Consider the following 13,620-nt stretch of genomic DNA (forward strand, 5'->3'; position numbering starts at 1 on the left):
AGAAATAGAGGGTGCTCGACATAAATCTAAGAAAAATATGTTTTTGGTTTTCCCTAAGCACCTTGTATTTGTTTAATTTGGAGTGATAATTTTGTTAAGTTTTATTACAGATAAAATAAATGTTAATAAAAGATAAAGTGTTTGTACTTATCGTAGTTTCCTCGAGTCTGTTTACATATCAATAAAACACATATTTTACGCAACATATGAAGATAAAAGTTAAATGTATTTTTAAATATTAAAATATTAAATTAATGTTACGTCATATTTTTAAATAACACAAATTCTGAGTTTTCAAATAATTTACTAGGAAAAAGGTAATCTAAGTACAGGAACTGATATTACTTATCAGTTCCTGTACTAATAGCAAAAATCTGAATTTACAAATTTCTACATGAAAATTAGAGCCATCTATTATAAAACTTTAAAAGCTACTCTAAGCCCATCTAGAGAGCTGAAGAGCAACTTAATATACAACAATGATCATAGATGGCGCTGCTCGAATAAACCTATAAAAATTATGATAATGCCCATAATATTTATGAGTTGAAATCGTTTTGTTTATGAACAACGATCCAAAACTGTTATATTTTATGTTAAAATATACAATTTTTCCATCCCATTTATCTACTAATTTATGGTACGAAGTGAAAATCAGATTTAAAATATTATAAAAAATTATATATCAAATATTACAACATTATACAGTGAAGACATGCTGTTCAATTCATAATTTCGTTTATTTATGATAAACAAACGAGATATAGTTTTGTCTAATGTCTAGTTACACAAAATTTATTTAAAACTTGATTCAGACTTTTCGAAAGAATTATTTATACAACCATGTCGATTTCAAAGATAATATTAAATGTTTTAAGTAGGAACATCATTTTAATCGACGTAAATTTTAAACTGTATCCAATTAAAAATTTTAAATATATTTAAAATCCATTATTGTGGTCTTGCTTCCATTTATTGCTACTAAAATATGTTTTATATTTACACCAATATTGTTTAAACCAAAATCAAATCAATGCTTCTAAACGACACGAAACGAAGACGTAATCTCTCGTCTTGTGGAATGTTGCTTACGCGTGGGAAGACTTCGACTAATTGAGTGCTGTTCGAACAGCGACTGAGGAACCTCGCTTGGTAACTCGTGATCTTTTGTATTAACGTCGCTGGGTTAACTATCTGTATAAATTCATTTAACTGACAGCTTCTTGATAGGATTTTATTTTAAATTTCCAATCGTTAACTTTATTGTATAAAACTAAAGGTTAGCGAAATAGTTTTGTTGTCCCGATTCGTAATTACCTTATTAAAGATTTTTGAACGGACATTTTGAAAGAGTTCTTAAGAACGTCTGCGATATTAGACATTCAAATGACAATATTCAATGTTACTTCAACGTTTCAAAACATTCGCTAACACTCAAACTATGAAGAAGAAGATAATGACTTGTAAAAACACTATATATTTTATACACCAGTAATACAAAAACTCTACTTTTTTGAAATTGTTATTGATATATAAGTTTTTTACACATTTAAATGAAACTGAGTACTTCGGATGCTAAGCATTTTTCATTATTTTATATGTACATGATCCCGGCGCTTCATTTCATTTATATTTTATGGCAACCGTGATCACGAGCAGACGAGATGAAAGTGTCTGTCAGTTAGTCTTGTTATTTGTCATCTACCGCCAACGACTTAATCTTCTAGAGTATTGATGTTCACATAAAAATTAGATATAAAACAGTAATAAGCGCATGGTATGCGAAAAAATTAGTTCAAATTCAATTGGTTATTCATTAAGTTTATTGAAACATATAACAACAACATAAAGACAAGTAAAAAAATATGATAAATGTTGATTTATATTGAAATATATTTTTCCTTAAGGTATTTCAATTAATGTTTAGGTACTTAATTTAATAATTTATTTCAATGGGAGCAATTGCGAGTTAGTTAAAACGCTCTGTGACTAATATCCGCGTTATAAAATAGATTTCAGATTTATCTCATGATAAGTCCCTGATTATAGTGATTCTTTATTAAAATTATAATTTATACAAACACAGTTCAACTGCAAACAGTTTCCACTCTTTTTCCATCGGTTAAACACATATTTAGCTGTTTGAATGCTACAAAAGGTAATCACATAAATATCCGAATGCCACAACAGGTAAACATGTCTAAGTTCGTATGCCACAACAGGTAATGTTAATTAGTCGACTGTCCGTAGCGCCCTGTAGCCTCGTAGCGCGTCTTACTCGGGCGGCGCGCCGATTCCCGTCAGTACGCGAGTAGCTTTCACTGCGCACGCGCATCTATCACGCTGGTCCAAGAAAGTATACCCAGAACGACAATTTCCAATTTCGGTGTTATAATGAATGAACTTCTATAATGAGTTGTATATGATATATGAAATGTTTGTGTTGTAAAGTGTCCTAACAATGAGTCGGTGGAATTGGCACAAATGGTTGTATCTGTCGCTGTTGGGATTGGCTTTGTCCGCTCGCACAATTGGTTGCGATTACAGCTCCGTCACCGAGAAATTTGGAGCGGAAGCCGTTGCTCGGTGCAATGAAAAATGTCCATTCCAGGTCTGTTTACTTCATTGTTAAAAACGCTAGAACCGATCACAGACTGTGTGTTTGTTTCTGTTTAAAATGTTTGATTGTTTACTATACGTTATCTGTATTCAATAATATAATGTTATTTATCACTAATAAAATATATGGCTCCGATTACGCAAACCGTTCGAATAGTTCTTAATATCTGTCGAGAGGGTCACAGGTTTCGTAAACAACTACGAAATTTAAAACACTGACAGCACTATTTTTCGTTAATATATGAAAAATAATAACGAAACACTCACAGCTAATTTTATATTTTATCTAAGCGTTAAATATCATGGATAAAATAAAATCTGTTAAAAAAAAGGTTTATTAATATATTTAAATAAGGAACAAGTTTTCAAAATCAAAATGTAAATTAAATTATCCTTTTTTTTTTTTTTTCTCTCGTGGGGAAATGCTTAATGCATACTCTCTTGCTTGGGGAGGAAGAAAGAGGAGTTATGTAATCAAAATGTAAATTAAATTATCCTATGTATTACGAGTGGTTTACGGCTTGTAACCGAGATGGTGCAGATTATACAAAAATCGCTAACAATTTGGTTTGTTTGCAACGAGCGGCGCTTAAGGTTCAACGAACAATTAACTGTTGACAATTAGCTTGCGGATAATAAACGAAGGAACGCTATAAATAGGTTCGTCCAGTCCGGCCTTGGGGAGAATTAGGACATAAAATATAACACACATAACTAAATAATCAAACGAAACAAACCGTTGAATAAGATTTGGTACTAATGATTAATCTCATTGAATTTAGCGTAATTTTTTCTTGTTAAATAGTTACCGATTAGAATAGAATAGTATAGTATAGTTATCAGAAGAGTTAGAAGATAGATTATCCTTATTTTTACCGGTTATATGCGGACGGAGTTTTAATATTTAATTCTTTGCTGTCAGTCTTCGAGTGTGATGTATAAATGTATGTTGTATATTATAGTGGCTTATAACGTTATTGTACAAGGTTCATATCAATAGTAATCTTTGTACAAAAAAGTATAGATTAATAGAAGCAAATACAATTGTATTTTTGATGGAGACCTTATCAATTTGAGAGACTATGAGTATTATTATATATTGTTTGAAGGAGAGGTTTGTACGAAACATCGTGACTGTAGCATTTCTTTCTCGGTTTTTTTTTTGTTTTTTCTTTACTATAGGCTACAGTTTTAAATAAATAATGAGAATATATAAGATTTTCAATACGTCATATTAACTTGCAATATAATAAATTAATTGTAAACATACAATTGTCAATATGTAATAAATACAAATGAGTAGTGTTAAACGACAATTAAAAAGAAAAACTTTTATCATTTTAACGACTCTTTATTTTAACTTAAAAATAATAATGAGGTCTAAGACTTTCGCGAGTTTTATTCATTTAAATGAAACTAATATTATTCGGATATACTTTATTTTTGTTAAAAACCGCATAATCCCGACGTTTCGGTTACTTTTCAGCAACCGTGATCACGGTAAAAAATAATGTTATAAAATAAAAATAAAATTATAATAAAAAAATTATATTATACTGTTTTTAAATAATGAAAGAAGTTCATAATCAAATATTTTCTCAAATATGACAATACAATTTTATTTCATAATAATTTTTTTTAAATATTTACTATTGAGGACTGATTGTAATTCCAACGTAAAAAAGATTAAAAAAAGGTTATATATTTTGTAATAGAGTTGTCAGGTGGTCAGCTTTGTGGATGACGATGCAAAACTCTTACTGGAAGAAATAAAAAAAAATAGGATTAGCTTTTAATGCCTTCTTCATATTCGAATCCAAAATCTTCTTATACGTATTTGAATTTCTTGATTTTTACTAATTCACTTCATTCTACAATGATTCAAGCAACGAAATAAATAATTTTACGTATTATTTAATTAGAATTTTAATGTAAATATATTTATTCGTTAACATACGTCAGGATCTCATATATAATATAACAATAGTGTTTTGTTTTAATCTGCGGAACCTGTTCCATATTTTTTTGCGACCGTGTGACCGGAAAAGAACTCATAGGTCTTCCAAATGTAACATTATACATCAGTTCGTGGTTAAGGTTTGAGGAATAAAGGTTTTTATAATAATACAACACACATGTATCGTTAACAGAGGCTGTGTTATAATCTGTGGAACATAAAAAAAAACAGAATTTGTAATTAGTGAACAGTAAAACTGAAAATATATATGTTCTACTTCAAATCAATTGTTCAGTAGTAATAATATTCGCTTACGACTTGTGCAAAATATGTTATAAATCATCCAGATTTTTGAGGTTTTATAACGGCTGTATAAATGTAAACCATAGATTAATTGGCTTTATAGAATCATGAAGTAAAGACTTTATCCTAACATAAATGCATATTGTAGAAGAGTTTATGTATATAATAATCTGATCAGGGACGGTCGTCCGTCGCAAGGCACGCTCTGATGCGCGTGCGCACAACGGAAGCTATCAGACAATGTCCGGCCGCGATTATTAACAAAAACTATTGTAACAGAACAGGTTTGTACGGAAAATAATGGTGTATATTTTATAAGGATTGATTGAAAATCACTATAGGTAACTTTGGAACGTACTTTTTATTACAATATCGACATACGCTGTGCAAAGAAAAAAAATCATATGAATAATAAACACGATATGTATGAAAAACAGTTAAAAATAGGATTATATAAACCAGGTTATCTTTAAAGTAACGATAATTCAGGCATAATTATTATATGACAGAGATTCAAATATTTTCGTAATTCATAACTTTATTTATGACACTTTTTTTTTTAATTTCCAGAATCGTACAGGCGAAGGACATTTCGACGTTAGTTGTGGTTCAGATTGCAGTGTTCAACAAGTAAGTAAAGAAATATATATATATTTACAGTAATAAACTTTATTGATTATAAAAAAAATATTCATACAATCTCATTTTTATTTTTATTTTAAAATTGAATTGTGACTGGTAACTTATAAAACGTACGTTTTATTTTTTTTCATTATTTTTAATAAAATTTAAAGATAAATTAAAAATACTTATGACCTATTTCCCGAGCGAAGCCAAAAGAACTTATTTTGATTCACTAATAAAAAAAATAAAAATTATAAAGTATATTTTCTGTACGTTGATGTAATCTCTATGTTGGCTACTTTATATAGTCTGTATTTTATCTGATTTATTTTATTGCGACTGTTATCACACACTCAAATTTTTGCTATATATATATTTGAATTGAAATATATTTACGATCGAAAAGAATTTTTACTATATATGAACTATTTATTCGTTTAATGACAGACTGAGGTTAAAATAATAAGAATTAAAATTCACCTCGAACATTTAGTGTTGGAGTGATGTATTTAATTATCAGACAAAAATTTATAAGAACGTAAAAAATATTGGTTACTACACGAAAATAATTACCTTCTGCGTCCCTAATTACTTGTTGATAACTGAATAGCGTCGATAGCGTTGTTTGAACTTATAACCTGACAATATACGGCCTTTAATAAATATATTGGTTCAAAAACATACGATAAACATTATAATTCCCATTAAGATTATGAAGTTTATTTATTATATATGAAATATTATGGCAACATTGCTAAAAAAAGATTTCTTAAATGTTTAACTTGATAATTATAACGTGTTTAATGATATAGGTATATAAGTTTCACATTTAATGAATTTCATTATAATTTAAGTGGACATTGCGTTGACAAGAGATGTCATTTTAAGAAACATTATCTGACAGAAGGCTATGGTTTATAGGGATTCTTGTTTCAAACCTGGGCTTTACATTTTAACTAGACCGTAACTCATTGTTGGTACACTATAAAGCGTTTTAATTATTGTTATTTATGTTATTGCAGACAGGTCTACAAACATTCAAGATTGGCGAATATTTACATTAAAACGTTATAAATAATTCAATAAATATAATGTGATAGTATTATTATGTAAACAAATACGTTTTATAGCGTTATTATTGAAAACAATACTTTCGTTTAACTTTATCGCGTCATCCATCAGTGTTTGAGTTGACATAAAACGGGCCCCCGAATTTCTGACAGTTACTACTGTTTAACGTCAAAATTATCATTTGGGTTCAATTTATGCCGCAACGCAAAAACTTAAGTGGCAAGCATGCACCCTCCAAAATAGTCAATTGACGTCTCAATTTACTTTTGGACGTTTACAATTTGTAGGGCATAACATATTTGACGTTTTGCTTTATAAAAACTAATATTATAATAATAATATTATTTTCTACTGTTCAGTTAACACGAATTTTGATTATCCATATTGTATTTTATGTCAAATACATAAACTGTTTTCTATCAGCGGAAATCATAAAATATTTTATATTATTACTGTTGTTAAACGCAATTCCCGGTGACGGTCTAGAAAGTATAGATTATATAATTTTTATACGAATATTAAGACTTATTTTGATATCTGTTATAAATAATAAACAGTGAACTATTAACAGATTACAATTATGTAAAAATATTATTTTAATTGTTACTTTAATATCCTTGGATAGTATTGAATAGCCCTGCAAGTTAGTCTTGTTGTTATGTGTTGTAACACTCAACGCATTACTGAGGTGTAAAGGAAATGCTACAGATTGCATTTTAGTTTACGGATGCTGTGTTTTATTTACTTTCACGTTAGTTCCTGTTAATCTTCTTAACAGCCAGTTACCGGTAACAATCTTAGGGTTTAAGTTCAAATTGTATCAGATTATAAACGCGAGTTAAGCAAAGAGAGAGCACACATTTTTACTGATTAAAATGAAAGTGCTTGTTAATTCGACTGCTTTAGTAAATTTAACTCATTATATTTCGGTTCGAGAAAAATGAAAATCGTTTAGTCAGCTCCCTTATAGTTAAATTCTCAACCGATTGTGACAACTCTGTATCTTTGTACTAAGCTCAATTGAGACCCTTGTATGACCCTTTACTATACAAGAACGGCATCTTTTGTCTTGTTTATTGTCTATGACATTCGTTTTATAATTATGTATTATGAATTTGATTAACGAATGTGAAGAGTATGATCCGTGAATTTGTTACGTATGAATGTGCTAGGGAAGCTGTATGTGCTAAATCTCATGCTGTGGGGTCCATGGTGTCCATGATGTGGGGGTCGCGTGAGAGAACACGCCGGATGAGGGGAGGATGCTGCTAGTTACTCCCCTCCGATCTATTTTAAAGCACGAGCGTTTTGTTGGAACCTTTTATATGATGAAAATTAATGTCATTTATCCGAATCAAATAAAAATATGACGACTAATCCCCTTTATGAGAATTGAATTGGCTCTAAAAAGGTTTTACTCTAATGACTTGTTGAACTGTCTTAGGTTATGTCAGACATGAATTTGTCAACGATTTAAATCTAAACAGACGATAACATGCAAAAAGGATTTGTTATTTTTTAGTCATACATATTTTATATTATTTTTTTTTATTTTTATCGGGGATAAACAAAATGGCAAAAGCAGTTATCCTAGAAATAATTCCTGATGTTGGGATTATGATTTCATTTTATAATTCTTCTAGTTTTATTAAGTTTATTTTTTAACCTGGCTTGTATAACTGTGTTGTGTTTTTTATTAATAGTAAAATAAATGTGTTAAATGACGCGTGAACCGTGATGGGTGAAGAAACCTTATCTCCGCTCATTATGTGTGGAAACGGGTGATTCCGGAAGTGAGCAGGTTGATACATTTCGGTTTGACGTTTGATATGAACATTGATATTACCGTGAATATAATTCGTCCAACAAATAAAAACGTTGACATTGACAAAATATGCCACGATTCCAGTGCGAATAAAGCCATAACATAAAAAAACTGTGTATTGACGTTAAAAGAAAAAAATATATATTAGTGTATATCATATTGAATTATACTAACATATTGAACACAACAATAATCTTGTACTAATTTTGATATAAAAAAAAAAAATAAAAAAAATATCTATCAACTTTTTTTTTAAAGTACTCAATCGGCTTCTAACAGCCACAACAAATCTATACCTACGTCCTACACTAATTAAAAAAAACGCAGTGCAACGAATTTCAATTATATATTCAAATGATATTCATATCATTTTAATAAATAACTGTAACGTGGGAAAAAGAATGAAAGGCCGATGTGAAAAAAATTACTATAACATATTCAAACGACCAGTAGAGCAAAACCATCAAAACATTGTGGCGGAACTAAACTAAGTCGTTGACTTAACACATGAATATTCAAATTTTAATGACAAAAAACGCATTCCTAAATATACCACAAACAGAGCGATGTGATTATTAATATCTTCAGTTTGACTTTCATTATTAAATTCGAATATTAATTTTTTACCTATAGAAAAGCACATCAAACTGTACGCTTACTTCAAGTTTTGCATAGTTACACTACAAACAGAGCTTTAATAGTTTTCATTCGTAAATCTTGTCACATATAGTATTAACGAAGGCTATTCGATAAGTAACGGCCAACGCTTCGTATAACGTGTTGTAAAGTGTCAGTTAAAACTGCTCTTATTATCGTCATGGCAGTAATATTTGGTTTTGTTTTTATGTTTAATAAATAAGTAAAGTTAATATAAAATATATTAAAATAGCTTGAAAGTGCTTGATATTTTTAAGTGCCATGTTATTTTTATATGGCAACATTTACATCATTTTTCATCATTGGCAACATTAACATAATTTTTCATCGTCAAAACTCAAATACTTCACACGAGAACTTTCTTCTGAAGTGCTCTTTATCGTGAGCAATTGAGTAACTAATTGAAATACGCGCGATAAAACGTTGTCATCTTGGCTCTTTTATTGGTTAATCAACACTAATCACCATTGTTTATTTTGTTTTAAAGATTTCGTCATGTTTGTTTGATATGAATAAAATTATTTAAATAATATTCTTGACATTAAATATACATATTTTTTATTTGTATCAACCATCTAGCTTCTCCGTCTGTTGTCAAATTCCAACAATAATTGAGACCTGAAAAGTATTTTTTTTGTATATACATATATTAGATATAATTCTAAATTTAAATTAAGACTATTTGGACTATGTGAGATATATTATGAATGCGAATGTTCATGAGGATGTATGTATGTTTGTTGCTCTTTTAATCAAAAAGTACTAAGCTAATGTTGATTAAACTTTTAAGTAATGTAGCTTAGATATCAATATAAGATATAGGATGCAAATTATACAGAAATTCCGTTGTAGTACTAGTTAGCAGTAGGAGTAGTAGTGAGTGAAAGACTAACTATTGTATTGTGTATGAAGTGTTACGAAACGGACTTTTATGTCGCTGTTGATATTATAATTAATTATATCTACTGTTTTAGCACACTTCATAGTTTATACATTTTTCTCTGAGCTCAAACCTGGATATAAATCGTGTGAAGACGCAGGCAATAAATAGTATTTTATACATAAGATATCTGTTTATACATAAGCACAATGTTACCGTAATTTATTGTTTCAGAAAAACATTTTTCTTATTTTATTACACAAGATTAAAGGTTAAGTATTTTATTTTTAAAAGCTCCCGATAAAATACATTATCAGGAATATAAAAACATCAACACAGTTTAACGATCAGGAAGAAAAAATATATACTTGGGATTATTTTGACTATTCTTAACATATATTCTTTAGATGTTATATTATCCTTATTAAATAACGAGCGTCGTTAACAAATCGCCAGACATCTTGATTGCTAGACGTGTTTCCCAACCTAGTGTATATATAACATAGGTCACATTAGGACAAAGACATGCTCGGGAATTTTAATTGTGACTATTTTTAAAGTCGTTTAATCAGTTCAGTTTTTTAAGTAAGTTAAGCTTGGAGTGTTACTCTGAGTTTAACCTGTTATACGCTTCAAGACCCAATATTCCGAGATTGTCATTTAAATAATGCATTATAGTGTTAATTGTGTACACCGTTACTAAGTACGACATACATTACGAATGATATATATACAATAATTTTTAACTAAAACAATAGTTTTATTTTTATAAATTATGTTAAATAGATAACAAGCGGTCATGTTAATGTGAACGTATATGGTTTTGTCAAGTACAACATTCTGTTTCATCGTCCGCTAATTCCTATTTCCTCATTAGGGAGCTCGATCTCAGTCGCCATATAAGTTGCTTCCATTCAATGTCCCTGCCCCTGTCTCCCTATACCCCGAGTCTCTACCCCCCCGCAAACATCCTCGTAACTGCAAGCGTTTTGATTTATTGTCCATTTATTGGACTCGGTTACTGCATCGGTATAAATAGATTTGGATATAGTTGTATCAATAACAATACTGATATATAAATTATGTATAGTAAATATTATGTTTCATTAATATCAGAACTATGTTTTTGTTAGTCTAAATTTGAGTAGTTATTCCCTTGTTGTGTATATTTTGGTAAGCAAAAGGCGAACGGTATTGCTGATAGAGGCCAGCAAGTATACTAGAGCGGAGAGCTCGTGAAGCCCCACTCTTCAACGGAAAGCGCCGGTGGGTCCCAATTTAATGCGACATTATCCAATTGTTACAGACAAACGTTCAGCGTGGGCCCGCGCGTGACCCCGACACGTATTTGAGATCACTCTTAAATACATATTTCAGAACGCTATGTGTCACATTAAAACTATTAATTCATCTCGTTACAATCAAACAACCTGATTGCGGAATATAAGTTTACATTTTTAATATTTTTACTATTGTATTGGCAATAAAATTATGATAAATTTAATCTGTGGTAATAACGATTTAATCTTATTATCTATGTTAGGTACGTCTTTATATGAAAGATAAGTTTTGTACAAATTCCTATAAGAAATAAAATGCCAATAATTTTTTTTTTAACAAATTTTCTGACGTAATTGTTCCTTATCAGGTCGTTGTTTTAATTCATAGTTTTCGGCTGAAATTAATTTATTGTATATTATCATACAGTTAAAAAAATATCCTTTTGCATAATCACGGTACAATCTACTATACTAATAACTTATTTATTAGTATACACGTGTTCCATGAGAGTGTGGGAGATGATCGCCTCGTGCAATAAAATATATGTGGGTTGTTGTATCTTAAAGTTTATCTCAGGTCAGTAACGGACTTAGAAAAACAAAAACCGCTGGCGCCTCATCGTAAATCAGCAATGATAATCTGTTAAGTAATAACATGATTAAACGTTACTTAAGTGAGTGATTTCTAATTATGTGTAACTCAAATAAGTTTTCTGCCAAAGTTATTACGTAAAACGTAACTCCATCTTTGTTGTTTAGGATTCAGAAAATACCATCTCAGAGTTAATTTGAAGAACAAAGACCTCGAGTTGACTTTAACTTCTTATTAATAGTTATCTTATAGAAAATATGCAATAATATACATATATGGAAAGTACGTTTAATTTATCCAATATAAACAATCGGCGCAGCGTAAACAAACAACAGATACATCAATTTCCAGTAATCGATTGTAGATATTCTAATAATCGATTATATAAATTCGTAAAAAATGCTAAATATATAATGATTCGACAAAGATATTAACAAACCTTAGACTTTCCTTGTCTGTACTATTTATCTTTAATAATTTTATATGTTGACACAATCAGGTGCGACAATTTATAAACGAAAAACCGGCAACTGGTGGTGCTAAGTTTTAAAATGCCAACACGCGGTAGACACTCATCAAATAATAGTTTAAATATAATATTACTATTGTCTTTTTTTATTTTTATTTAATCATACAATATAGTTATACGTATTGAATTGAATGAAATCAAAAACAAAGATCTTAGACACAACAATCGCATTTTAAATTTAGAATGATTTACGTAATAATAATAAAGCCAAGATTATTGCATAGATGATAAATATTTTTAATTTTTCCCTATAAAACCTATTTTCATATCTATTTTCTATAACTTTCTTATGTTGTCACGGAAACAGATATAACTACAATTAGCGATCAAGCCACGGGCTGGTGGTTGGAGCCCTACATCCTGGCCCCAATTGGACTTCCGAGAGCATTTCCGAAATCGCTCCAGCAATTAAGTGGAGCGACAATTTTAATGAATCCAAAGGGAGCAACTATTGTTTTGTTATTATTGAGGCACGAGACAGGATGCTGCATAATTACTACTGTAATTTACTTAGCTTGTTTATGACTTTAAGTGCTACAACATTTTAATGGACGTCTGTTCTCGTTAACTTTATTTTAATTATAATAATAGCGACACATTTAAATTTAACAAACGCTATCTTAACTGTCAATAGTATAAAGTATAATTTAGGACAGAAGGTCTTACGTTATCATAGACATGTTTTGTTATTTAGGATTTCCATTCATTCATTCCTTCAAACATTCGGGAAAGATTTTCTTTCATTAATTCCACATTTCATTAAACGTAATTCCTCTAACTTTATACTTTTATTATAAGACCTATTTATAGATATATTTTTTTTGTAGAGAAATGTCACATCACTTAATATTTTACATCTATAGGAAGTGCCTGTAATGTATAGTGACATCTAGTTAAACACTAATAACGCGTCAGTTTAACGAAGGGTCGAGCGGGCGGGGTGTTTTGACAGTGCGGAGGACTCAAGTTAACAGAAAGGGAGCTATTTATCTGTGTATTAGACAAACGAGTTCCCATCGGTACGTGATATTTATCACATAAGAATTTATTTAACACGTCTAGAAGCCCCGCTCTCAATATTATTGTCGAAACATTAAGCCTTATAGTTACTTAATTCATAATAACGATTATTAAAAGAATAAAATTCTCGAATAAAATATTTTTTATCTAAAAACGATGATTACTTTATTTCGCTCTTAAGGGAAACAAGACAGGAAAATTTAATACTTTTCATAGACATTTAAGAATAAGGAATAATAAAGAAAGATGTGGATTTCAACTGG

The 13,620-nt window shown here is 29.7% G+C and overlaps 1 protein-coding gene across 2 annotated transcripts in view; it reads left to right on the plus strand.

Moving 5' to 3' along the window:
- Window positions 1-2,300: 2,300 nt before the first annotated feature.
- Window positions 2,301-13,620, plus strand: part of LOC116769763 (proto-oncogene tyrosine-protein kinase ROS) — a 28,988-nt gene continuing 17,668 nt past the window's right edge. For both annotated transcript variants that reach the window (XM_032660955.2, XM_061522672.1), the window contains exons 1-2: window positions 2,301-2,611; window positions 5,450-5,509. In XM_032660955.2, coding sequence (XP_032516846.2) covers window positions 2,462-2,611; window positions 5,450-5,509 — 210 coding nt within the window. In that variant the 5' untranslated portion in view covers window positions 2,301-2,461. The remainder of the gene's footprint in view (window positions 2,612-5,449; window positions 5,510-13,620) is intronic.

The sequence above is a fragment of the Danaus plexippus genome, chromosome 14, assembly GCF_018135715.1.
Source record: "Danaus plexippus chromosome 14, MEX_DaPlex, whole genome shotgun sequence".
In the NCBI taxonomy this organism is placed as follows: domain Eukaryota; kingdom Metazoa; phylum Arthropoda; class Insecta; order Lepidoptera; family Nymphalidae; genus Danaus; species Danaus plexippus.